The 26,153-nt window shown below is 43.0% G+C and overlaps 1 protein-coding gene across 1 annotated transcript; it reads left to right on the top strand.

Annotated features, from left to right (window-relative positions):
• Positions 1–1,589: 1,589 nt before the first annotated feature.
• On the top strand, positions 1,590–25,425 carry SPNS3 (SPNS lysolipid transporter 3, sphingosine-1-phosphate (putative)). The gene is made up of 12 exons (XM_057410779.1): positions 1,590–1,809; positions 4,961–5,026; positions 5,491–5,627; positions 6,167–6,318; positions 7,325–7,391; positions 8,002–8,192; positions 10,028–10,180; positions 13,263–13,452; positions 19,236–19,301; positions 21,880–21,978; positions 24,598–24,766; positions 25,270–25,425. Exons 1-11 carry the CDS (start codon positions 1,602–1,604, stop codon positions 24,763–24,765), a joined length of 1,497 nt encoding a protein of 498 aa, XP_057266762.1. The 5' UTR covers positions 1,590–1,601; the 3' UTR covers position 24,766; positions 25,270–25,425.
• The last annotated feature ends 728 nt before the right edge of the window (positions 25,426–26,153 follow it).

Here is a 26,153-nt window from a genome sequence, read left to right as displayed (position 1 = left end):
TCAGACTTATTTATCCACCGTTGTGGGTGTAGGTAAGGTTTTTAATCTCTACAAAATCGTGCTCATTCTTTACTGTGAGTGCAGTCATCTCTTGACTTCATTGGTTTAATACACCAGTGGGGTGCATAGATAATGTGCTGTTTACTCAGTGAAGGTTCTATGGTCTATGGTAGAGCAAAAGGCAGTAGTGATAATATTAAATAGTAAAAATTGCTTCCTAATAGTAAGTTGGCACACTCTGAAATGTTTTCAGACTCTAGCTGACTTACCATGGAATCGTAGAACAGTTTGGGTTGGAAGAGACCTTCAAAACTCATGTAGTCCAACCCCCTTGCAAAGAGCAGGGACATCTTCAACTAGATCAGGTTGCACAGAATGACACCCAGCCTGGCCTTCAGTTTTCAGTTTAGTCTGAAGTGTGAAACACACTTCTTTAAAAGAAACCCCAGCCATAGACTCTTGTCTTCATGCATGAGTCACACACTGCAATCAGACCGCATTCCTATCAGCTGCCTATTAAGCTATTAGTTTTCTCTTAATTTTCACTTTAAACTTTCTAAACAGGGTCAAAAAAAACCAACTACCTTCTGAAGTTTTCAATCCACAAAATGGCTCAAAAGATGTGTGACCAGTTCTGTGTCTAAAAGAATGTTGAATATAATGGGAAAACCAATACTGGGAGAATCAAGTAAGAACACTTGTTCAACTTTGAGTGGCCCAAATAAAGACAAGGAATACAGGTATCTACACACCCTGAAAGAACAAGAATGACTTCCTGCATCCTCCTTTTTTCTCCTTTCAGGCCCCTTTTTGGGAAGAAAAGGAAAAAAATCCTGTTGCCCAATTCAGAACTGTGGAATGTGCACAGTTCCAGCAGGGATGAAGAAGGGTGGCTTTGTTTCCATCTCTTACTGTAACATTCTGGGTTGGTTTTTTTGTTAGATTTTTTTTTGTTTGGTATTCCCTCCATTCAAAGAAACCCAAACCAGCAAATAGTCTGGAGTATAAGTCTTCTGCTGAAACTGCTGATTTGACCTAAAAACTCTGGACCTTGTTGGGAAGGATTTTGTTCTGGGGTAGATCCTGGTCCGTGCAAAGCAAGTGGTGGTGAAAGGAAGAAGTGACTGGTTGGGTGACAAGGACAAGGCTAGGGAGCTAAGTAGTGTGTGTAAGCAAATGACTGTCAAAGGTACCTTGTCTAGCAAAACTCTCTTCTCTAGAAAAGCCGTTTTTAGTTCTGGCAACTCACTGAGACATTAGTGAAGTTTATTACTTATTTTGCATATGCAGTTCCTGTGAGATCCTTGCAAAGTCATGCACTTCGAGATCTTGGATGCACAATGGAATATTTTGCTGCTGTTTACATTTACTTTTCCTTGTCCTCAGGGTACAGCACTTCAGTGCTTTTGCTTTTGCAGCTTTTTTTCTCTGCAAAGTCCTTGTAAAATAGGAACTGAAGGACCATTTCCTTTCAGTTTTTAGTGGTTGGACTTCATAGCCGGAAATGACCGTAGTGATTGAAGTTCCTCAGAGCCCCAAACCAAAAGTGACTCATAGCTTGGTGTGCTAAGGAGATACTTCATCTATCTGCACGGGGAAATATGCACAACCCCAGGGCACATGAAAGCACGAGCTTGCAGTCGCAGCCACCTCCTGAAGAGCAGAGTTACGGAGCTACTGCAGCACATGGGAGACAAGATCCAGTTGTGTCTGTGTCAAGGAAGAGTCTGGCAAAGAGAGGTTACCTGATAGCTGCTGTGCTGTGCTACACAAATTTAATCAACTTCATGGACTGGTTCCTTGTACCAGGTGAGAGCCTATTTTCTCCTAAGGAAAAAGAAACATAAGCTTTCAGCAGCTCTGTTTACACCATAGTCACACACGCGTTCTAAAATAAGGGTGTGCTTTCTGTCTTTGATCTTTCTCGCTTACCTGCATTAGTCTTTTGGTCATACTTTGAATTAAATACCCAGTTATAAATCTAGGAAGACCAATGAATGATGGTTTAGTTTCTAATGGTTAGTAGAATGCTTATAAACATCTCATCTATTAAATGCTTAAGATGCATGTTTTTAAATCTTTGTCTCTTACAACCATACTTTAGCATAGAGAGCAACTGGTCTATTTTTGTGTCTGGATTCTGCAGATTTGACTAAGAAACTTCCCCTTACTGTATACACCAGCTGACCAGGCCTCCTTTGGCTCTACTAGATTAGATATGGCATTCCTTTATGTGAGGAATAGAATCACAGAGTAGTTAGGGTTGGAAAGGACTTTAAGATCATCTGGTTCCAACCCCCCTGCCACAGGCAGGGACACCTCCCACTAAACCATGCCACCCAAGGCTTTGTCCAACCTGGCCTTGAACAGGCATGGAGCATTCACAACTTCCCTGGGCAACCCATTCTAGTACCTCACAGCCTTAGATAGAATAGTGATGCCAGTCTCCCTGTTAGAAGTACAAAACTATGTTGTCTTTGTGCAAGTTTGTTTAGAGGAAGCTTAACTTCCTCATGACCTGCCCGTGGTGTGATTTCTGCAATGAAGAGTGTAAAGGGGATGGAGATCCACTTCCTTAAGCGTCACTTACTAAATTTACACCTTGTTTTCTAATAAATAATATCCTTCTTCCAGAATGTGTTTTTTAGGTGTTTTAATTTTTTTTTGTTTTTAACCTAGCCATAACAGCAGGGCATTGCTCCTAGTAAACTGGTGGGGAATCTGAGTTTTCCTCCCATGGATGGGGCTTGGAGCAGGCTGCTCTAGTGGAAAGTGTCCCTGCCCGTGGCAGGGGGTTGGAACTTCATGAGCTTTAAGGTTTCTTCCAACCCAGACGAGTGTGGGGTTCTATGTAAATTGTGCTCTGTGTCAGTTCTTACGTTTAACATTACCCCTAAGCATGTACCATGCTTCCAGGGATCTGATTTGTAAATGAAGAGGAAACACTTGTTGAGAGCTTGCTGTATTTTACTTCCGTGTGGCCTGGAAATCATAAATGTTTCAAAACTTTGAAGAAAACCCAACGGATGGATTGTTAAATTTGGAATTAATATGTGGTGACAGTAGAGTAATTCATTATTTTTACTACTAAGACCATTCAGAAACTGAAGACTGAGTATATCTCTACATTGAGAGGCTGGTGGGTTTAGGAGTTTAAGCTTATTTTCTTTAGAATACTTCTTAACCACACATGTAAGAGGGAAGGAAACAAGTAGGAGTCCATGCTGAATGATACTACAGGACTGTTAGTGAGAAACATCAGTGTAGGAGTTCTGTTGTCAAGGGATTTTGTGAAGGGTAAGGGACAGGAGAGGATGAAAATACCTTCAAGCAACAACAGGCTTCCTGGGAGGAAGTCTTAAATGCAAGCAGTCGTGTGGCTCATTCCAAGCTTTGCAGTATTCTTTAGTTCCTGTACATGCTAAGAGCTTAGAGTTCTCAAGAAGGTTTGTGAAGTGCCTATGTTGATATGCTCAGTTCCTTGAATGAGGTACCTTCAGGGACAGGGACCTCACCCCAGAGCAGAGGTGGGGTAGTGCTGAAGCCTTGGCTGTCCATATGGATGAGCACACTGTTAAATGGAAGTGAACAGGGAAGTGAGGGAGAGGCTTGAGTATTTGTTAAAGAGTAAACTGGTGGCAGTTACAAACTTGTGGTTTCCGGGCAGATTTGCTCACAGGCTTTGAGACAGTTTGCATCAGTCTTCACACAGAAAACAAGCTACTTGTGGAGTTGAGTGCAGGAACCATGTAGGAGCAGAGTAGGGACCTCCTGCTGACACCCCCCTGCGCTCTGCTGTGTGCAGATCAGCTATAGGGAGCAAAGCAGACAATTTACACACAACTCGTTTCCTTCAGGAGTGGCTTCATCCTTTTAAGAAGTTTTGATTTTGACTATTTTTGGCAAAACTGAAGCTGCATGACAAGTTTCTTTTTTACATTATATTGTTCAATATCAGAGTAGAACTCTGCTTATTTACAGCAGTTTCTTCTGCTATTTTGTTTTTAGGATTATAGTGTAGACATGGAAGCTAGGGGAGGTGGTAGATCTGCACCCTTGCCATGATGTAGAGATGAAAATGACTGTTTTGTCTCACAGCATTCATGCATCCACTAGTGCCAGACCCATGGATCTTCCATCAGTTTGTTGCTTGTGACTCTCTTCTGAGAGACGTCTGGCTTTGGACATCTCTTCCAACCTTTTTCCACAGCTATTGAATGATTAGAAATCAAGATGGAGTTTCTGTCAGCCTTTTATCACCAATAGAAATGACTGCTCTTAGTGATGTTTCTCTGTCATTGTCACCACTAAATGTTACTGTGTAAATCCAGTTATCTATAGCTCATCCGATCTCTGCAAAATTGGCAGGGAAATACGAACAGAATTACGCAACTGGGACCACAGTGTGAATCCCAGTAGTATTTCCCTGGCTATGGGCTGATTCGGCCACTCTTGGCTAATGAAGGCTGTAGCCATTTGAATCCTGAATAATCCAACAAGCACCAATTTGAATACTGTATATACTGAAAATATTAACAGGTATTCTTAACAGAAGGATTTTCAATTCATCTTAACATTTGAAGGTTAATAGTAATGCTTTAGGATTAGCTGTATGACGATAGCTGGCTGCAAAACTTTGCTACTGTTTTGTTCCACTTGTGTCCATTAAGCTTTGAACTGGAAGTTGTTTCTGTGCTTATGTACTAATGGTACAAAAGAAACAGAACAGTTGTAATTGAAACAGTGGCTAAACTGACTCTTGTAAGACCTCCATAGTGGAAGATCATGACTTTTATCTCTAGCGGTAAGGATTTGTAATTCTCTGTGTGTCTGTGCTCATGGTTTACATCTATGTGCAGCAGCTCTTGCAAGCCCTGTTCTTGAAATAGAGCTTTGAGTTGGCAAATGAAGGGAATTACAAGGAATGAGCAGGATCATTCAGTCTTTGACTCTGTTGCAGGGATCCTGTTAGACATACAGAAATACTTCAAGCTCAGTGATGGGGATACAGGTCTGCTGCAAACAGGTAATAAAATCTCTTCAGTTTGGATAGTTTGCTTTGCCTTGCATCTGTGTGGCCTGTTCCTGAAACACAATCTACTTATTTCTTCCAGTTCCTGCTTGTGTGTGGTGTTGCTTGCTTCCACTTGTGGGTAGGCTGACTATAATGCAAACCTGAATGTCTTTGGTTCAGGGAAGACCGGAGTTGTGTACTTCAGGAATCCCACACTATGTGAATCATTAAAGATGAAGAAATTTCTCAAGAAATACAGAACTCGAGCAATTCCCATATGTTTCATTTTTGTGTGTATATATATATATATTGTAATCTACATTCATCTTTTTCTAAATATCGATCTACATACTTGTTCAAAAACTGAGCCTTTAACCTCTGCCCCCAAAATAACCTGAGTTTGTCTGAGGGGTGAGGAGTACATACAAGGAAGATAATTTGACTCATGTTGTCTTTGATCTTTCTTGGATTTCCAGTCTTCATCCTGTGTTACATGCTGGCTGCCCCTGTCTTTGGGTACCTTGGTGACCGGTACAATAGGAAAATCATCCTCGGAGCTGGTATTTTCTTCTGGTCTGGTGTCACATTAAGCAGTTCATTCATCAGTGAATTGGTAAGTTGCTTTTTTAGAGTCCTATGAAAATAATCTGTGTATGTCCTGCAGGAGTCAATAGTCTTTACCTAATTGCATTTGGAAAAGCTGTCAATGAGCACTTGCTCCCCATCTGAACTAGATGGACTTCGTGCAGGAAAGCTTAATGGGATGCTGGAGTTCAGCCTAGGCAACGAAGAACCCACCCATTACTGTTGCGGTTGATGGGATCTTAGTTATGTCCTGAATGTTTGTTGACCATGACCTTATAGTGTAGCAGCTTGTTCATCAGCCTTGTGTTCTATTGACCATATCCTGTCATTCCCTCTGGGTGTCCCTCTAAGGAATCAGTACTGTGTAGAAAGGAGAAAGGACAGCAGTGGGATGCTGTCCCAGTGCTGTGGGAAGCAGGTGTGAGTGGAGGGAATGCAGATATACAAAAGGCAGTTAATTATTATTTCTTCTGATACATTTGATTCACTAAATTGCATCTCTCTAACAGCAAATGTTCTTTCTTGCATGGGCATTTTTTGGACTGTGATGTGTCTTTTTCCCTACAGTATTACTGGATATTCTTTCTTTCACGAGGACTAGTTGGCATTGGCACGGCCAGTTATTCCACAATAGCACCTACCATCATTGCAGACCTGTTTGAGGAAGGAAAAAGGACCACAATGCTGTCTATCTTCTACCTCTTCATTCCGGTGGGAAGGTTGGTTTTCTTGCTGGTAACTGACCTTTGAAATTCTGTCTGACCACACCAGGCATTCAATATGCCTTGAGCCTTGATTAGATCTATTTTGATGTATATCTGGATTGGCTCTTGCAAAAGGATTTGTCCCTTGCTTAGCATGTTGAAATAGAGCTGGTTAGGCTTATTTCTGTGTTTACCTTGAAGAAAAATCAGGTTTTTTCCCCCCAACATTTTTTAGAGAGAATCTGAACTCTGAAAACCTGTGGGCTTTGAATAAACTATTGAATCAGCTCTAAAAGAAACTTGTGCCTGGGGGTAGGTAATTCATTTCTGGCTTTTGGAAGACAAAAGCTTTCAGATATTTGTTTACTTGACAAATTTGTCAAGAACCCCCCATTAAATCCTCCCAAGGCAGAATTGGCCCTTCCATCTCCTCTTTTAGTTAAACTGACAGTGTCTGAAGAGGAGAAGGGTTTTTCTATGCCTTGGACACATACTCTTTATTAAAGCAGGCAGCCAAGGCTGAGCCCAGAAGGCAGATTAAAATTAAAGGAATTCCTGTAGGGTTTTATTCATGTGGCTAGCACAGAAAAGAGCCAATAATGAACTGCTTTATGGGTTATCTGATCTGGGTTTGCAGTGTCATTCTGCAGAATATTTATTCCAAGGGGAACCTGGGACACTGCTGCCACCAGCTCAGGTCGCTTTGAGAAGGTTAAACTCCCTTTTTAATACTGGCTGGCAAGTAAATTGGCATAGAATCATAGAATAGTTAGGGTTGGAAAGGACCTTAAGATCATCTAGTTCCAACCCCCCTGCCCCCACACCTCACACTAAACCATGCCACCCAAGGTTCTTCCAACCTGGCCTTGAAGACCATAGACTATGAGTTGTTTCTGTTTATCTGTTCTGAAAACTCTCAGAGACTGCTTCTCTGTGCTCTCCTTAGCTGGCAAGACGTCATTTCAGCCAGCAAGAATTCCTTGGTGCCTACTGATGATTGATTCCTTTTTGTTGCTTACAGTGGCCTTGGCTATGTCCTAGCAGCTGGCATGGCAAGTCTCACTGGTGACTGGCACTGGGCCTTCAGGGTGAGTTACTCATTGTCACTTGTGGGGCTGAGCCGTTCACTGTAAAATCAGAATCATCTCTGGGGTTGGGATTACTTATGTTCATCATGTTAGAGGTGAAGAGTGGAAGGATCTTCTACTGTCTGACTGGTCATGAACTCGGTGTTTCAGAGTTCTTAGTCATGAATTTGGTGTTTTTCCTTGTGCCTGCAGGACAAAGGAAAAATTTTAGCCTAGTTTTTGCAGAATGGAGGAGGTAGGTTAAATTGTACAGCAGCCAGGGCAGGTGCTGATGTGCCTCTTACCTGAGGACACACTTGGAATGGCTGTCAGTGCATCAAGACCTCAAATAGAGGAATGTGAAAGTACCTTCTGTTCTTGTCATGTCATCATGATGTTTCTCCATAGAGAACACCTAGTGCTTTGGAAGTACTCTGTCAGATCCTCCAAAGTTATCTATAAAATGAATTAGCAGATACATGATGAAGGGGGAAGAATGTTTTCTGGAATAACAGTCTGAAGTTATGCAGATAACGCTGATGGCTGCATGACTGATTCTTGCACTTGTGGCTGGAATATTACAGTACAGTTTTCTTTGTTCACATGTTTTTCTCCTTGCTTGTGTCTACAGATAACTCCTTGCATGGGAGGTCTAGCGCTTGTTCTTCTGATTCTGCTGGTCCCTCACAGGACCCAGAGAAGGACAGCCGCACACAGAGCACTGAGCATCTCTGGCACAATACGAGTAGCAGCTGAGAAGCCAGGAGTACGCAGAACTGCCAAGACTACTTGGTGTCAGGATGTCATCTCACTTGCCAAGAAGTAAGTGATTTTAGTAACAAACGTCCTCTCCATTGAAGAATGACCATTCCCTTATTAGAAATGTGGTCATCAAATCCCACTCAGCTCCTTTGTGTCGCATGTTGTGTAGAAGATGCTTGAAACAGCATCCGCTCTTTTACATGAATGCTACACAGGAGATCAAACATTTCTCGTGTCTGCTGTTTTCCTCTTTGGAGGGGGAAGGAGGCAGAGTTATGATGGGAGTGTGCTCCTGTTTAAATCCAGCTTTACTTTCTACTAAGTTTCCCCTTCCCTCTTCCTTTAACACATTAGGGTAAGCTAGACTGGTAAAAGTCCACCATTTGACTCTATGTGCCATTCTTAGTGCCTGAGGAAGGTTGGATCAGCATGCTTCAGGCAGTCTTTCTATGGTATTTGTGAGCCCGCTGTGCCTCTGATGAATAAGCTCAGGCTTTATAGGACTCTGATCTGGTTTATGGAGCTGTCGTAGGTGTGTTTTGAGCAGCTAACCTGCGGTTGGCAGATGGCCTCTTCCTTTCAACCATACAAAAATCAAAGTCAACATCAGCTGCCCTGCAGGACAAAGTCGAGTACAGACTGCAGCAGGTTTCCCTCTCCCGTTACCCTGCAGGCCGGGAAAGCCGCGGCCAGGGCCGGGCAGGGAGAGCTGGCTCCGGTTTGGGAACAGCAGGTGCCGCTGTGCAGCTGCGCCAGACCCGGCTCTGCGCTGCCGGTGCCCGCAGGCTGCTCCCCGGGCTCCCCTTCAAACGCTTTTGGTTTAAACACTTGCTTTCCTGGGACCTTGGCTGTCTGCGGACTGTTCCTTAGGGGATTCTAATTGACAACTAGATTTGCATCCTGTGTGCAGCCAGAAGTACACCAGAGATGCAGTCGCATCACAATCTGTAGGCAGTAAAGGCTGAAGTGAGTAAAAAATGAAGTTTCCTGAATCATAAATGAACGCTTCTGACAGTTCAACAACGAGACTACTGTCAAAGTTGCTCTTCCCCAAGGATGTTCCTTATAACCTCCAGCAATACAGTAAAAACAGATTTCAGTTTTTCTTTAGCGAAGGATTTCCAAAGCATTAGGACATGCTGCCAAAACCCAGATGGTTCCACTTCCAATCAAGTCCAAGAGCCCTTTATGTCAAGAAGATGAAGAATTAGGTTCACATCTTAATGAATCCACCAGTTTGGTGGTCACTTGGTGATTTGCAGCACCTTAGTTTTAAGATTTCATACATCCCCACTGACCTCAAAGGGGACTTTCTCCTAAAGGACTGAGCAGAAAGAGGCCAGTAAAAAGTTAGTTGTCTCCTAGAGCAGGGCAGGAAAGAGGCAAGATTTGGGCAGTTTTGAAAAAGGAGAACTTTTGTCTGCTAAGTCGCTGTGCAGACTGAGAGTCTGGTTTCAGACTCGAGCAGAGTTAAGGAATGCTTCAGCTGCTGCGTCTGAACAGTTCGGAAAACCCAGATGTTATTCTCATTTGTACCAGTTACACAAACAAAAGCATCCTGAGGCATTTAGACCTGCACATAGAACACTTCCATTTACCTACTAAGCAGCTACATTCTTGCCCGCTCTCAGCTGCTGCAGTTCTGCTATCCAAAATTTCCCAGCAATTCTTTTAGCAAAAGTTGGCAATGAAATCTGCATGGTATTTAACATGAAATCAGTGGGTCATATTCCTCACTCTAATTAGGGTTTTCCTGTTCATAGATAAAGCGTCATCAAAGTTTGTATCTTCAAGGGAGTGCATTTTGATTATAAGAAGTCTAAATGAGTTAGGCTGTCCCTATTCCTCACACCCAGTTATTTCTAGTATCTCTCATTTTGTTCTTTGCCTTTCAGCTGGAGTTTTGTCTGGTCCTCGCTGGGTCTGACTGCCATGGCCTTTGTTACTGGAGCACTGGGAATGTGGGTACCGCTGTTTCTTTACAGGGCTCAGCTTGTCCAGGGCACTGTGTCACCGTGCCTCCAAGAGACATGCAATTCTTCTAACAGGTGAGGTGCACACAGCTGTGGAAACACACTTGGGAACACTGCACAGGGCTAAATCCCAGTTTATTTAAAGACAGAAGGCAGGATGTGACTGTGAACACTTCTTGTGAAGGCAGTTGGGTATGAATGTTGTACTACCTTCCTTTCAGGGATGCTGAGACACTCTGTTTGCTTGTTTACAATCACTCAATTAAGTGGAAAGATGCTGTCAGCCCTATTTAATAAAGTAGAAAGAAGCAGTAACAGGAACTCTTGTGTGAAAATAGGGGCAGCTCTAGCAAGGAGACTTCAGGTGACAGTGGACTGTGCACCGCAAGCTACTTAAACACCCATTTAACTGTGCTTAGGTTCTGTGTTTTGGTAACTTTCCTATTATGTTCTTGTTAGTGTGTGTTTACAACTCCTGCTGTGCTGGCCACAGTCATTGTGACTCCCAGCATAAAGCAGCTTGATGAATTTGATGTAGTATCACATCGCTACATCAAAACAGGATAATATGGTCTTGTGAGTAACTGCCAGCAGAGCTCTGCTCACAGATCAAGGAAGATTCATGAATAAGTATAAAGTTCAATGGGCAAAGGGGAATTCACAACAGGAGAGGACTTTAAAGTGATCATAACACATTTTTTTTGGAGATTCCTTTTCCTCAGCTAGGATGAGAATTTTTTTCCTTACAGTGTGTTATCCACAGTAGAAAAATGTATTTGGTCTTCCTCTTGAGTCTTCATGGCTACCCTCAATAATAGTGAGCACTGGGACACGTCTCTGTGCTGACTTCCTACCAGTGGCCTCCATACCTTTCTCCTGGTGGTATCCCTAATCTGTCTCTGCCTTCATAATGGATTTCCAAGAGCTAACTACTTACTACATTGTCTTTCCAGGTAAAGACAATTAAAGAGAAAAGCAGTAATCATACCTTGAGTGTGTCCTGTGGGAATGGTGTTCTTTTGCTTTTCTACAATGGAATAACCGACTCAACTCTAAAGTGGTTTCTGAGTTGCAGTGTAACCAGATGGATTGAGCAGTCATCCACAGCTCCTTCAATGAGAATGTAATCATCCTTGCACAGATGCCACCATTGGCATGTTACTTCATAGTGAATAATGCTGAGGCAGGGAGTGAACTCGGGAGTCTGACTCAGGGTAGGCAGAGAAGGGAAGCTGAACAGTTTAATCTGCTTGGCTGTTTCTGTTAACAGATACAGTTTAAATGCTTCCTTTGCTAAGCTGAAGTTGTTAGTCTATGTTTTGTTTTCTAATCCACCTTCTGAATTATTATTCCACATAGTGTTGCTAAAGCAGACATGGTCTTCATGGAACACCTGATAGTTTAACCTCATGTACTGCTTCTTTCAGAATGCTTTAAAAATAACCTTGGCATAAACTAGTGCCAGAAGCAGCATAAAGCTGGTTTTAGGCTGATATTCCAGGGGGATGTAAAGAAACACAGCATAAACAACCATGTCAGACCTGCAGCTCATGGTGCTGGATGAACTGAGCTGTGCAGTCCCAGACTGCTCAGGGATACTTTTAAGTACGTTTTCCCCTCTGGCTCTTCAGCAGTTGCAGCTTTGTTTAAGGATCAGGGCTGGGTCACTTAGGCTCCCCAGAAACACAAATTCGGATGGCACCAGGGCTGACTCGTGTCTCAATCCCTTCAAGGTGGATAAATAGGCAGTAGGAAGTTTTTATTCAGGTCTTTGTGCAGAGAGTTTGAAGAGATCGGACAGATAAGTGAGCATTTTCAGACCCTAAAGGATCCCGTTGGAGCTTTTCCCCAGGACTAGGCTTGTGTACCTTCCCACTTCCTGTCAATTGAGCTGTGCTTGGATTTAGTTTTGGCTGTTCCCTTTTCTTCCAGCTGTCGGTTTATTTCAGCTGCAGTTTATAACACATGAGTATTCTAAACAGAATGCCACAAATGCTTCAGTCAGCTAATGTCACCTTGGAACTTGCCTCTCCTGGGCAAACCTCTAAGACAAGTTCTCATGACAATCTATATATTCACTATCAAGCTGTAGTGAGTGATGGATCAGAATCCTGAAGAACAAATACGTTTAAAGTTTGTTATCTTGTATAGCAGTACTTCTTGTTTCTGATAGAATGACTGAATTCTTCCTTATCAGCCACAAAGACATTAAACAATAGATGCAATATAGTTTAAAGGAATAGATCACATCCTAGCTGGTTACTTTGCTTTGCAGTCAGAGAAAGCTTAGCACTCTGAAACATTTAGAAGCACTTGCACTCAGAACACAGCTCTCCTGTCCCCGTTTGCCTCGGGAGAATTACGATGCATGAAACAATCAGTGGCATTGCTGGTCTTGATGAAAGAGACTTGCTTTGTTGTTAGGATCTCATTTGGGACAGAGAAAAGCATCTGTGGAAGTCCTTTTGGAAGCTGAATCTTCAAAGCTATTCAAACAAATACTTCTAAAACATGAACTTGTCATTGTTGGAGAACATTTGCATTTGCAGACCCACAAAGCTGAGTGACATTTGTAATTCTGCATCTAGAAAATACTAGGTGGACCTCCCACTAGTTAGCTATTCCATACTCTTTGAACTCTTTTGGGAAGTGGTAGGTGTTTCCCATAGTCAGAGAAGTGAAGTGACTCATCTCAGCTGTGCTAACTAAAGAGTTGTAATTTAGATGTATATAATTCCACGTGATAGGATCTCTTCCAAGACAGCAGATTGTGATACAGAGTTGTTCCATCTGTGTTTTAGAGATGACTGAGTAGGTTGGTTCACAGGGTAACCAAGATGACTGTATCTCCTAAATCACTGGATGTCCAAGCCAGGTCATACCAAGAGTCCTCCTTGAGCCTAGGTGCATAACAGCTACTCTAGAATTGGAAAAATATCTGCTTCACAGGATAAAGCCTCAGTTGCAGAGGCATAGCTTCAACTGAGGCCTGGGATGAAATCCATTTAGAAGGAGTGGGAGGGTTAGATCATCAAATGGAATGAAATTCAAGTTCCCTTAAAGATTTCTCTGTAACTAAAGGTCTAAGCTAACACCATTTTTTTCCCCCACAGTATGGTCTTACTGTGCTCAACAGCATCCTTTACTTTGTCACCAGCCTGATATTTGGAGGCATCACCATTGGGACAGGAATGTTTGGCGTCATTGCTGGGGCAGAAGCAGCAAGAAGACTGAGGAAGATAAACAATAAAGCTGATCCTCTGATCTGTGCCACAAGCATGTTCATTTCTGCTCTGTGTCTCCACGTAGCTCTGATGGCGGCCAAGACGAGCATCCTCTCCGCTTTTGTAAGTGCCAGTATATGTGTCATTAGCAAAATGTCTTCTGGGATCCTGGGGGCAGGCAAAGCGTTGTAAACTGGCCTCAGGACCTACAGTCTGCCCACACTACAGAAGAGAGCAGTAAGCCTCTGTAGTTACCTGCAGGAAGCAAGAGTGTTCCTTATCCAAAATGCAGTTAGAGGAAGCCTCAGTCTTATGTTAATTTTTAATGCTATGTGCCTGATTTAGTATTCTTATTTATTTTTGCTCTCTGAATACTTAAAGACTAGTGTACTTGTGACTGTACAGTACGCACAGTTCTTGCTAAGAATAATTTAGCCATCCCCTTCAAAGCCCTAAATCACCAGCTGATCTTCAAAGTCAAGCTTCTGGCAATGCAAAGTGAAGTATAAATCACTTAATTTCTGTTCTCAGTAAAGGGAAAAACAAAAACTTGCTGGGAATGACAAATAGTTCCGAAAGATCCCTGTGAGGGGGAGCTGAATGTAAACCTTATTTTAACTATAATCTTGAAATAGCAAGGGAAAGACTCCAAGGTTTTTCCCTGTGACTCTATAGCTGCAATTACCGTGTTTAACATAAATAAGAGTGATCCAGGTAAAGTTAATTACAGTAATCAACAGTTCCCTGCAAAAAGGTACTTTGCAGGGTTTTTTGCTTCTAAGAATAACACTTACAGAGGTTTTCCTTTTGACTGCTCAGGAATGTCTATTCCTGTGGTAAAACACCTTTAGACCAAGGGAAAAAATGAATGGATTTGAATGTCTGATGCCAATGGCATCCTGGGGTGTATTAGAAGGGGGGTGGTTAGTAGGTTGAAAGAGGTCCTCCTTCCCCTCTACTCTGCCCTGGTGAGACCCCATCTGGAATATTGTGTCCAGTTCTGGGCCCCTCAGTTCAAGAAGGACAGGGAGCTGCTGGAGAGAGTCCAGCGCAGGGCAACGAAGATGATTAAGGGAGTGGAGCATCTCCCTTATGAGGAAAGACTGAGGGAGCTGGGTCTCTATAGTTTGGAGAAGAGGAGACTGAGGGGTGACCTTATAAGTGTCTATAAATATATAAAGGGGGAGTGTCACGAGGATGGAGCCAGGCTCTACTCAGTGGCAAACAATGACAGGACAAGGGGTAATGGGTACAAACTGGAACACAAGAGGTTCCACTTCAACTGGAGAAGAAACTTCTTCTCAGTGAGGGTGACGGAACACTGGAACAGGCTGCCCAGGGAGGTTGTGGAGTCTCCTTCCCTGGACACATTCAAAACCCGCCTGGACACATTCCTGTGTAACCTTATCTAGGTGTTCCTGCTCCGGCAGGGGGATTGGACTAGATGATCTTTCGAGGTCCCTTCCAATCTCTAACATACTGTGATACTGTGTGTGCACAAAGCAAAATGTGGAATTGAAGATTACTGTTAGATTCAAGAGTGGAGATCCCAGTGCCAAAAGAATTAGCCGTTTTCTGCTGCTTCTCAGGTTCCTATGTAGTCCTGCTCTGAGTACATTGTTCAGTTCTTTTTTTGTCTTTAAAGTTGGAGAACAACAGTTGCGTTTGCCAGTGTTGGATGAGAAAATCAATATATTGGGTTTGAATTACCAAAATATGCCTTTTATTAGGAGTGATAAAAAGCAATTTGTTTAAAATGGTTCTCGCTTTGCAAACAGCATTCTGTTTTCAAGCAGGGTGTTATCTGGAAGGGAATTCTGAACTGGGACGTGTCTGAACTTCCTTAATTCAATTAATTCCTCAATTCTGAGCTTCCTTAAGTCTGTACCCATGGACAGACCAGTTGGTCTTTTAACCAGAGGCTTTGCCATTTTGTCCTTTGTGTGATGTGCTTGATTCAGGTGTTGCGAGACATAATGTCACCAATGTGCAGTGGTAATAAATTGTACATAATCTAAATGCCTGATTCTTGTAGCACTTTTACAACTACAGCTGTTTAACCATTGCCTTCTTTGGCACCAGCCATGTCTCTCCTTGCTTTCTAAACAAGACCTGACACTAGTCAGGCTGCTGTGAGAATTGGAGTGGCATGCCAGCTGGTGTGGCTAATCTGAAGGTCCCACTGAAACAACTGTTCCATTTGTGTAGGACACGAGCTGGAATCTGGCTCCCCAGTCCCTGTCTACTCAGTCTCACTAGTCACACACACAGTCAGTGTGTGTGTTCAGGCACACTGATGTTAGCAAACCTGTCTCCATCACTTCACTGCACAGAAGCTGCTGAAGCAAAAAAGCATCTGTGCATCAGTGTGCAATTACAGGGGGTTCTGTGTGGTGCTTTCCACTGGCTTGAGTGGATAATGAAAGGGAACAAGGCACGTTTAATCAGCTATGGCCAAAGCTGGAAGAAGTGTTTCAAAGCATGAGAATTCTCAAGTTAACATGGAAACATGGCAGGACTTCCAGCATTTCTGTTGGTGTGGATGGGCTGAAAGGCCATGAGATTCCTCTCCTCTTTCTGGACACCCAGTTCCTGATTTTAAAGACTACCTTTGAAAAGACAAGAGTAAAATTACCTGGCTGTGTTATCTCAGTCTAAATCTGTTCCTGTCTCCAAACCAAGATTAAAGATGTGCTCTCTGCAGTGCAGCAGGTGCTTTGGGAAGTCGTGACTGAACCCTGGGACTGGGTGGGTATTTGGTGTTGCGGTAAGTTAAACAGACTCATCTTTGATGGTGATGCTCTATCAGGGTGCAGACTTGGCCTGCAGCTTGCCTTCGAAGGAGGCATTCTGCAGCTGTTGTTTCTGCCTGGTATGGTTCTTTTTGAGGAGACAGGAATTGCTGACCACGTATGCTCCAGCCATACTGATTGCCTGTTTTGTTGTTGAGGTGTGTGACTGTTTAAGCAGAATGTGTGTTTGACACTGGCAGTGATTGCAATCTAATTCTCCTCTTATTAGCTTTAGGTATGAATGTAAACTGTCGCGTACAAAGCAAAATCACCTTAAAATTTGTTCCGGTTGTGTCCTTTGGAGACCAACTTGTGTGGAGAGTGGTTGTATCTACTTCAAGACCAGCCAAGCGTTGTCTGTTGAAGTTGGGGATCCTAGTGAAGGTGACAGCAGTAAAATAGGTTTCACTCTTTCGCAGGTACAATCAGCAGATTGGAATGGACACACCACAAACATGATTGCACAGCTTTAATGGAAACATTTTCTATATTATTTTTTCAATATTTATTTAAAATAAGAGCTTGAGATGGCATGAGTAGTATTGAGAGATGGTAGGAACAGAAAGATGGACTTTAAATAGAGCATTCGTGTGTTGTTTTCCTGCCATCCTCAGCCCTTCTCCCTAATCAAGCACAGTGCTTGCAGGGTGCCTTCAACTGTTTTGGAGAAAAGAACATACAGCTCTCTCCTCTGTACTGATTGCAGTTGTTTTGCAGTTGGATGGCTTAGAATACCAGCTATTCAACCCTATTGCATTTCTTCTGCAGGGGAAAGTATAAAATTGATACTGGTTTTAGAAATAATACCTTGATACAATCTGTGGAATGATTTATTACCTTCCAAAACTGTCTGCATTAAATTTTTCTGGTGACCCTACAACTGCAGTCCTCACAAGACAAGCTAACAAAGTGGTGTCTCTAATGTTAACACAGTTCTGGATGGAATAAATAGCACAGTTCTGTCTGGGCTCTGAGGCCCATTTCTTATCATGGATAATTTTTCATTAATTCTTATTCCTTCAAACTTTAGATTCAAAACGTAACTTATTTCCCAAAGATGAATTTTACTTTCTTTTCTTGCACTGGGCATGACATGTTCTTGTTCTTAGGGGCTTGTGGAGAATAAATAACTTGGAAAACTGCTTAAAGAGAAAGGAAAACTGGAAACACTTTATAAAAGAGCTAAATATCACAAAATTACTATAAGGGAAATAGGCCAACCTCTCATTTGATGTATGAGGGCAGGTAGTCATTTATTATGTCGGTGGTGTCTAGGGACAATTTGGAAGTCTTCAAAACCTTCTGCTCTACCTGTTGTATTTGCATCTTGTTGCATCTGAAATGCCAGCCGGGATTTAAGTAGATCTCTTTGTCCTTTGTCTCCTTCCTGTTTCACTTTGAGCCACGCTATCTCTTGCTACGGCACAAGTGTCAGAATTTACACAAGTTCATGCCATTATTGCTGTATAGCAGGATTCAGCTGCACTGCTGCATTTGCCTAGAGTCCCTTGTGAGTACTGCTTCAGATGCTTCACAGGCTGTAATTCTGAGCTCAACAATAGCACATTGAACGTTTGTTTGTATGGAAACAGGGCAGGGTAAAGCAGGGCTAAAAGAAAGGAATGTCCTTGATGAATTTGGGCCTTCTGAGGTAGTTCAGAGAATATGAGCTTGAAATAAGAAGATGAAGGGCAAATGTTCTCTGGTGGCTGAAGGATTTGACATTGTTGGTCCTTACTGCCAGGTGGCTTGGCAAAAAGCAGAGCTGTGTGATACTGCAACCCATGCTAACAGACACATTTCATTCTGTGTTTGGCCCAGAGTTTCCTAATAAAAGGTGTGTCACTTGCTTTCCAGCTAAGGCTGGCATGTAGCATCCTTTCTGTGGTCTCTAGACTGTTATTGCAGCAGTCATGGAACTGCAGAAGAATGATTGCTTTCTGTCTCTTCAAAGGCAGTGTCTGCCAGAGTTGTACCAGTGGAAAGGCTGTGGTAGTGGAATGTGTGAATCCAAGAACTAAGACAGTAATGGAGTATATGAAACCAGTGATATTTCCTATAAAACTTGAAGAAAAGTAATCACGTATGGAGGAATAGGTTCAGCTGCACATTAGAAAATCTATGTAAAGCATTTTGAAGGAAAATCTGGGTAATGGTCTATATTAAATATCTCTGGACTTCAAGGAACTTTTTCTCCAGACTGGTCTGGAGAAGAAAACCCATGAACAGTACAGGCAAAAAACACAGGAGAGGAATGGGTATCACAGGAAGCTGTACAACAGGTCTGGCTCTTAGAAGAGTGTAAACTACCCCTCTGAAAGCATCTGATGGTTTGCTACTGTGCTTTTTCATCAACCAGATACCACATCTTACCAAGACCATTCCAAACGAGATGCTGGCATCTCCTGTTACAATGGCTTGTATTTCCTAGGTGCTATCTGACTCTGGCCTGTGTCACTAAATAGATTGTGCTCTCTAGAGCTGTTCCAGCTTCATAGAGCAGCTTTGATGCTTTCCTCAGGTATTGATCAGTCTGCACAGCCTGCTCAAGTGGAAGTCCAGGGCTGGCTGAAAGGGTTAATCTTCTCTCCGACCCCAGCTGTAAGAACTGCTGGGGGCCCTGCCTCCTCCTGATGGCAGGATCTCCATCTATGCTGAATTAGGGAATTCCCACAGGGCACCAGGGCTTTGAGGCTCTGTCTCTGAAGGAGCCTTTAAGGGTACTTGCACTGGATGGAGGTGTTCTATTGGTTTCATTTGAAATCCAACCAAAGGGAGATCTTTGAGCATTTTTAAACCCTCTGCTGAATGTTTCTCTTTGTAGGCTTTTGCTTTCCTCTTCTTGGATTAGCACTTCAATATAGTTTATTTGGGAGGGTGCTATATGTTTTCTGTTTTGGCTCTTCTGCTGTGATTTGTGAGGAACACTTCTCTGGCTCTTCTCCCATTTTAAGGTGAAGTTAGTGTTTGTAAGTATAGGCAGAGACGTATGGAATTAGGTGGGTATGTACAACAGCTCATACACAGGTAAGCACAGTCAGTGAGCCTGCTTTCTGCTTCACAACAAAGAAGGTCAGTGCAGTGTGTATAGTTACTGCTTTCTTCTTTTTGCAGATCTTTATTGCATTTGGAGAGCTGTTTTTGTCTGTAAACTGGGCTGTTGTGACAGACATACTGTTGGTAAGTGCTTGTGAAACTATTTCCGTATATTTTGGGGTTTTCAGCTTTTATAACATAATATTGTTCATAACCCTGCATCTTGGTGGGCAGCAGGACCTCCAGCTTCTAGGAAGAAATGAACAAACTCTAAGTAAGCGTACCCGTACTGGTGTCCTGCTAACGTCAGGGATGTGATCTGTGCAATGAACTGTTGTGCCAAGATTCCAGTGACAATATTGATGGGGTGGTGCTGTAGTCCAAGATCATTGTAAGCCCAGAAAGGAGATGTACTGTTTCAGATGAAACTCGTACATCTATTACAATCTTCCATGTAAAAGGAAGTGAGAGTATATAGCACTGTCTAGTGACAAAAGGTACTAGTGAAGCACTACAGTCTGAAGCACTACAGTCACAGGCGTGACTTTGCCTTCTTGCTGTGAGCCTGTTTAGCCTCACACTTTGTAGCTTGAAGAACCTTTCCTTACATTCTGATTGAGATGAAGGAATGAAACAATTTCATGGTTCTCCAGCAAAGCACTGCTGATATTGCCCGTTGTGTTATGTTCTCAAGTTACTCTTCGGTGCTGCTCTCTACATGTCCATTTCCTGCACTCTGGAATTTCAGTGAAGGACGTTGCAGTCAGCATTGGTGAACTGGTTGCCTGCTGAAGCCACCAGCCAGCAGCAAGAGGGTTTTGTTTCTTCTTTGACTCTCAAAGAATGGTCACAAACAATTACCCTATGGGACGAAAGCTGTTCTTGAAGCAGTGACGAGGTGCAGAAAAACAGCCACTGCTCCAAACTGAAATGTTCTATGAGCTTCCGTTTCAGTTTGTTTTGAAATCACTGCATTTTCCCAACAGATCCAAATACTATTACAATTAACACTCTTTCTTTCCTCAGTTCAGACAACACTCATTCAAATTTCTCAATTCACTTTTCTTCAAACTCTTACATCTGCATTTTATTTCTCTCCTCTGTCATTGTTTAAGAGGAAGGCGACATCCCTGCGTTAGATACTGTTGATACGTGATGGGGAAAGGAAGGCAGGTGATTCCTGTCAGCACACCCCTTCAGTTCCTTGCTGAACCCAACTGCAAAGTCTGCAGGGAGCTTCGGTCACTTGAGTCTCAGCTTGCTTAGAGAATGCCTTATCATACTGCAGCCTGCAAGAAATCATTTGTGACTGTCATTGCCATGCCCCGGATCCATGTGAATCCAGGGAGGAGGAAGTTCTTGTCTCCTGAGAGACCAACAGCCCTCATTTGAATTCATTTTAGAATCTTTTGTGTTTAAGTACAAGTAAAATAGCAGCAAGTGGGGTGGTGGAGCAGAGCTCTGTAGTGGTGTGTTCCCACTGGAAGCAGACCCTGCCAGGGGTTTGTTTCGAGTTGGATCTCTTGAATTCTAAATGTTACTAAGTGTTTTATTGGGAAAATGATGGAACTCAGGTGAATCTCTAGATTTGTCTACTCAGTCAGTGGCAATCTTATTTGGGAGTTGTGTTTCATCCTGCTGAAAGCCCGTGGGTTCTGTGTATTGCTGCTATCGCATTGACTGAAGGGTGCTGTGGATAACAACAAAAATATCTTTTATGCCTTTTTTCCCATGTGAGCTTGCAGGGTTTCGGATAATGTGCCTGGGTTTGCTTGTACATGTTATTTTGACATGAAAATGAGTTTTCTTTCTTGCCACGTGGCACTACTAGCCAGACAATGTAGCTAAGAATTCATTTGTCCTGCAACCTGTGGAGCTGAAGGCAAAGCAAGATGCTGACTGAATGATAAGGACTTTCTTCCTTTGTGGCTATACATCAGGCTGCATTGCTTATAGCAACCTTTTTGCCTCTCAATCAGCTGTAAACATGAAGGCATCTGCTGTGCAGCTACACAATATGCAGTGAAGTGCTGTGGCTGCCTTGCTTACTGGGAGGCTATGCTTGCAGTGTCCTTATGAAGCATGTTTACAGGACCTTGTCTTTTAGGGGTTTGGGGAAAGCATGATCAGTCTGAGGGCTTGTTACTAGAGTGGCTACACCTCAGATGGCAAGCAGCAAACTGCTGTCATCAAAGCACCATCAACTGCCTCTTGGTCTGACAGGCTAGGTCCCCTCCCTCTGTCTTCATGTGGTCTGCAAGGTCTCAGCCAACATTCCTTACAGCCATGGCAGCTCCTTCAGGTTCCAGGTACCCCCATTTCCCCCATGCGTGCTGATGCAGTGTCATAAGAGGCTCTTCTCAGAGGCTGAATCTCTTTATGAGTAGATCAGTATGGCTGCAAGGGTTACTGGCTTGAGGCTGCTGTTAGTTGCATGGCCAAGTGAACCCATACAAGCTGTTGCGAGTCTACAAAGGGAGGCAGGTTTTTCCTGCTTTATTGTCATTCCCCATCATGTGTTGCCTTCTTGCATGTTATTTTTATTCCCTAACAAAACATCCCAATCTCTTTTGCTCAGAATAACTTTTCTGTCTCCGAACTTTTAAACAGTGCTTGAATATGAAAGATATAAACCCAAATATATTCATCTCCAGGATGCTGGGCGTTTGTGAGATTCACTCTTGTTAACACACCTTCTCTCATGGGCTGTGCTTTGTTCCAGTATGTTGTGACACCCAGACGGCAGTCTACAGCTATTGCCCTGCAGATTTTGGTGAGCCATTTGCTGGGAGATGCAGGCAGCCCATATCTCATTGGCATTGTAAGTGAATTCCCTGCTTACTGAGCTTTCCTTACGGTAACACGTGTACAGACTGGAAGACAGACGCACACAGAATTGCAGGCACTTCCTGGTCCAAAACTAGATATTGCTCAAATTGATGGCCTTGATATTAGAATACAGAGACATTTTCTCTAAACATTTCTGCTTGTGTGAGACTTCTGTTCCTGGCACACTGCAGGTATGTAGAATGTAATCCTATACATACAGGTGTGAGTAGTTCCACGTGGTGTGTAGAACCCCAACTGTCTTTGCAGACATTTATTTTTGCCAAGACAGTGTCATGGGTATTGTATTTGGATTTCAGCACTTTCTGCTAAGTTTTTGAGGTGTTTCATGGAATTAAACAAATACCATAAAGACAAAGAGTTTTGCTTCAAATCTTGAAGTTTGAAATCTTGCAATTGGTCAGTGGTCTCTTGAAAATCAGAACAAGAGTGACTGCAACAGTTGCCTTTTGATACTACTTGGCATTCAAAGCTCTGGTCTCAAATTACCTTCCCCTTGGATTCTGATATTGCTTGAGACCTGATTTCTCTGCCCTTCCTACATTTACCTAAAGACGAGGCTTCTGGACAAAGCATCCTAGAACTGTTTTCTCCTTTGGTTTTCGTTCCAGTGGATGGGATCTGTCAGTGCCATTTCCTTCCTTCATTATTTTTGATTCAGGACACATTACTCCGCACACAACAGCCAAGTGACCACTGACTGGAATTTTTCTGCTTTACTGGACATGGGAGAGGGAATCGTTGTTTAAAAGGGTGTTTTTTTAATATGGGAGTTGGTTTTAACAAGTTCACCTCAGGAATACTTGCTCTTTGTCCCATGCTCACAGTGCTAGGGTTAGGGCCAGACAGAAATACCTAAGTGAGCTGCAGCTCCAGCCAGCCAGGAGAGCCCCCTTGACCTCAGGTGGGTGAAAAATGGAGTCTCAGCTGTGTAATCTGCCTGGCAGAGAAGAGCCCTCCCTCCCCAGGAGATTCCTCCTCTGTCTCCCTTTCTTTTTGGCAAATGAAGAGGCCGCTTTGCTCTTTGATATGTATTAGGAAACTGTTGGCATGGATTTGCCTGTATGCACAGGGGAATGTAAAATCTGACATTCCTGTGTGATGAAAAATGGCTGAAATGATACATAAAAATGGGAGGGAGCTTAAAAGCTGAAGTACTACTGCATTGATTTATTCCTTCTGCCTGAAAGATTAAAGTGTTTGTATCTCCTGCCCACCGCTCTTTGCCATCTTTGAGGAGCAGGCAAAACCAGGGCTTGCTGCTCACGTGCTGCTGCATGCCCTGATAACTGTGCAGAACGCTTCTGATGCACACCTTGCGTGCACTTGCCTTAAGTAGCTACCCCAACAGTGTGAAGACAAAACCAAACTTATCCAGGTGAGATTAACCTCAGGCAACCTTGCGACTTTGCAAAGAACTGACACAAGAAATCCAGGAATAAACCTGCTGTCTGTCCAAGTGGGGTCCTGTGCAATGCACACAACGCTGTCTTCTGGAATGCTTCTGCCATGTCAGCTGGTGATTAAATGCCAAACCTTCTGCAGTCATGTTTTGCTGTTGTTTACTAAGGTGCTTCAGCTAACCCTTTAGCTTGAAAACTGCCTGGAGAGCCAGGGAATAGTCTTTTTCAGAGGCTGTTTTTCTTCCCTTTGTGCTTCAGCAATTTTCTTACTAAGCATTTTAAAATCAAATGCATTAGGTGTGTAGTTTGGCTGTTATGCTTGCTGTAGTCCCTAGGTACCCATTTACAGTTGATCTTGCTCTTATCTACCTAAACTGTCATCAATAATCATACTAAACCCAGCAAAGATTGAAGAGTCTCATATTTGTGTATTTCAAGTCTCATAGCATATTCGAGCCATCAAGAACAAATGTGGGAATAAAAATGACTGCATTCAACATTCATCCTTTTGTTTAGGCTTAAGGGTTACTGAGCTGCTTGAAATCAGCTTTTCTTTCTGTCTACAAAAACAAAGGCCATGTCTATCATTTATAGCTTTTACAACCTCGTGTTTCAGCCAGTGCAAAAAGCAGTTCCTGGTAGCTTTTTCTTCCCAGTTCCTCATCATGTCACTCCATGACTCCTCAAATGCCTTTTGGCTCAAAAGCAGACTCCACCCTTGTCTCAGTCATTTCCAGCTCTTCCCTTTATAATGAGTGTTGCTGCTTGTGCCTGTATTACGCTAACCCCCTGGTTCTACTCCTTTGATGCTGATTAGGGAGATAGAAAGTTAATGAGTTACATAAAGAAATGCTAAGGGTCATTGCCAAATGTCTGTCCTGTGCTAGTTATCTGGAGATGGGCTAGAAAACACTAAAATGAATTGGTGTTTATGAAACATTATAAACACTGGTTGCAGTATTTCCTACACTTGTGACTAGAGGCACTGGAAGGATAAAAGAACCTGAGATTCCCTGACCAAACGGAAGCCAGACAGCAGTGATGTACACTGGGATCTGGGTTTGCACACACTGGTATCAGACTTGTCATCCCTAGCTGCTTGGTTTTATGCTTTTCAAGGACCACACTGTTTAAACCAAGAGAAGATGATGGTGTTATCCCAGACTAATGTCAGCCTTGTTCACCCCCAGATCTCCAATGCAATCCAGGCCAAGAATGATTGCTCATCCCTGTGGAGTTTCCGGAGCATGCAGTACAGCTTCATTGTCTGTGCTTTTGTGGGTGTCTTTGGAGGAGCCTTTTTCCTCCTAACATCTTTATACATTGAAGAAGACCGTAAAGAAGCAGAGCAGCTTTGAGGTTTCTATGTCTCTATAACTTTTAAACCTGTATCTGATTGCTTTCCTGTTTGTACCTTAGCCACGATAATCAGCTCTGTAAAGTTAAAGCACAAATGTCTGCATTATGTTAATGCCACATTGGTTTCTATGAAAAATAAAGGAAAAATCTCTGTGAAATCTCAGATTAAACAAACCTCCTATATTGAGCAAAACACTGCAAGGACCAGGGAAGTGCTCTGAGTGACACCTTCAAAAGGCAGCAGTGTATGAAGGTCATAAAATAGCTTTACTGGAGTGCAGCATTACAGACTTAATGGAACGTGTGGTTCTTTTTCTACTGTGGTCTTCCTGAGCCCACTAGAACCAGTCAGTCTCAGCTCTCTGAATATTCCTCCCTCTTCCCTGAAAGAAGCCATATTCAGACTGTAAAAGACTTAAAGAAAACCTGTTGAATTGGACTGAACACTGTCCTCTATCACCTGTATTCTTACAGCTTCCTTCTGCTCCACCTTGGTTTTCTAGGTACCAGGAACGGACGCTGTCTTTGAAATGAAGATGACCTCTGGGACAAGATTTGTAAAGAAGAATAGAATGTCCTCCCCTTTCTCTTTCCTTTTTGCTTAATGAGACGCAGCTAGAGGAAAAATCCAAGTAGCAATTGCTCCATATGGCAGAAAATCCTGCATGCCGACTTTTTTTGGATGCTTTTGACTGTGAGTCAGAAATTGCTACTGCATTGGCATATGGCTACCCGCCCCCATCTGCAAAGCAGGCACGAGCGTGCTGGGGAGCTGGGAGCTGCAGAAGGCAGCGATAGAGCTGTCACAGGCATGACTCCTGACCCGGACAAGCCAGTGGTGTTCAAGGCAGAACGTCTTGTGGTGATTTGGAAGGGAGGCCTATGAGTTCTCAGGAGCATAAGATCTGCCCGTACAATGTGGAAAATACAGAGAGTACAAAAAGTGTTGCAGCTCTTTGAAATAAGAGCAGCAGAAACTGTCAAAGTCAGTGTCAGATTCCAGAGGGGAGGGATGTGATCGTATATGTAATATGTGGACAGCCTCCTTCTAATCCTTTGAGGTTCTCCAGCATATCCTCAGGCCTTGGGTAAGTATCTCCTCTTATGGATGAACAGTAGTATCTGTAACACCACTTAAATATAACCATGCATTTGAGATCTCATCTCTAAAGTGCAGAAGCCTTGGGATGTGGTATCTTTTATCACAGTATCGCACCAGGAGCCAGACAGGTTATGATTAGTGTAGTCAGCTTCCATTGTTTGATGTTCCCAGCAGCACCTTAAAGCCAAAGCTTGAGGAAGATATTAGCAAGTGAATTGTGAAGTGTTCTGAATCTTGGTGGGTTCTCCCAGTGAACCATAAAGATCGTACAGCACAATATTCCTG

The sequence above is a fragment of the Pezoporus wallicus genome, unplaced genomic scaffold (genome assembly GCF_028554395.1).
Source record: "Pezoporus wallicus isolate ANWC-B61680 ecotype Strahan unplaced genomic scaffold, APGP_CSIRO_Pwel_v1 contig_8705, whole genome shotgun sequence".
Lineage (NCBI taxonomy): Eukaryota > Metazoa > Chordata > Aves > Psittaciformes > Psittacidae > Pezoporus > Pezoporus wallicus.
This window is presented reverse-complemented; position numbering and strand designations above follow the sequence as displayed.

Bases quoted from the DNA above. Each gene is read 5' to 3' on its own strand.
- SPNS3 (XM_057410779.1), top strand. From the start codon at position 1,602: ATGCACAACCCCAGGGCACATGAAAGCACGAGCTTGCAGTCGCAGCCA. The intron at 1,810-4,960 runs GTGAGAGCCTAT...ACTCTGTTGCAG, and splicing joins GGACTGGTTCCTTGTACCAG to GGATCCTGTTAGACATACAG. The intron at 10,181-13,262 runs GTGAGGTGCACA...CTTTGTCACCAG, and splicing joins ACATGCAATTCTTCTAACAG to CCTGATATTTGGAGGCATCA.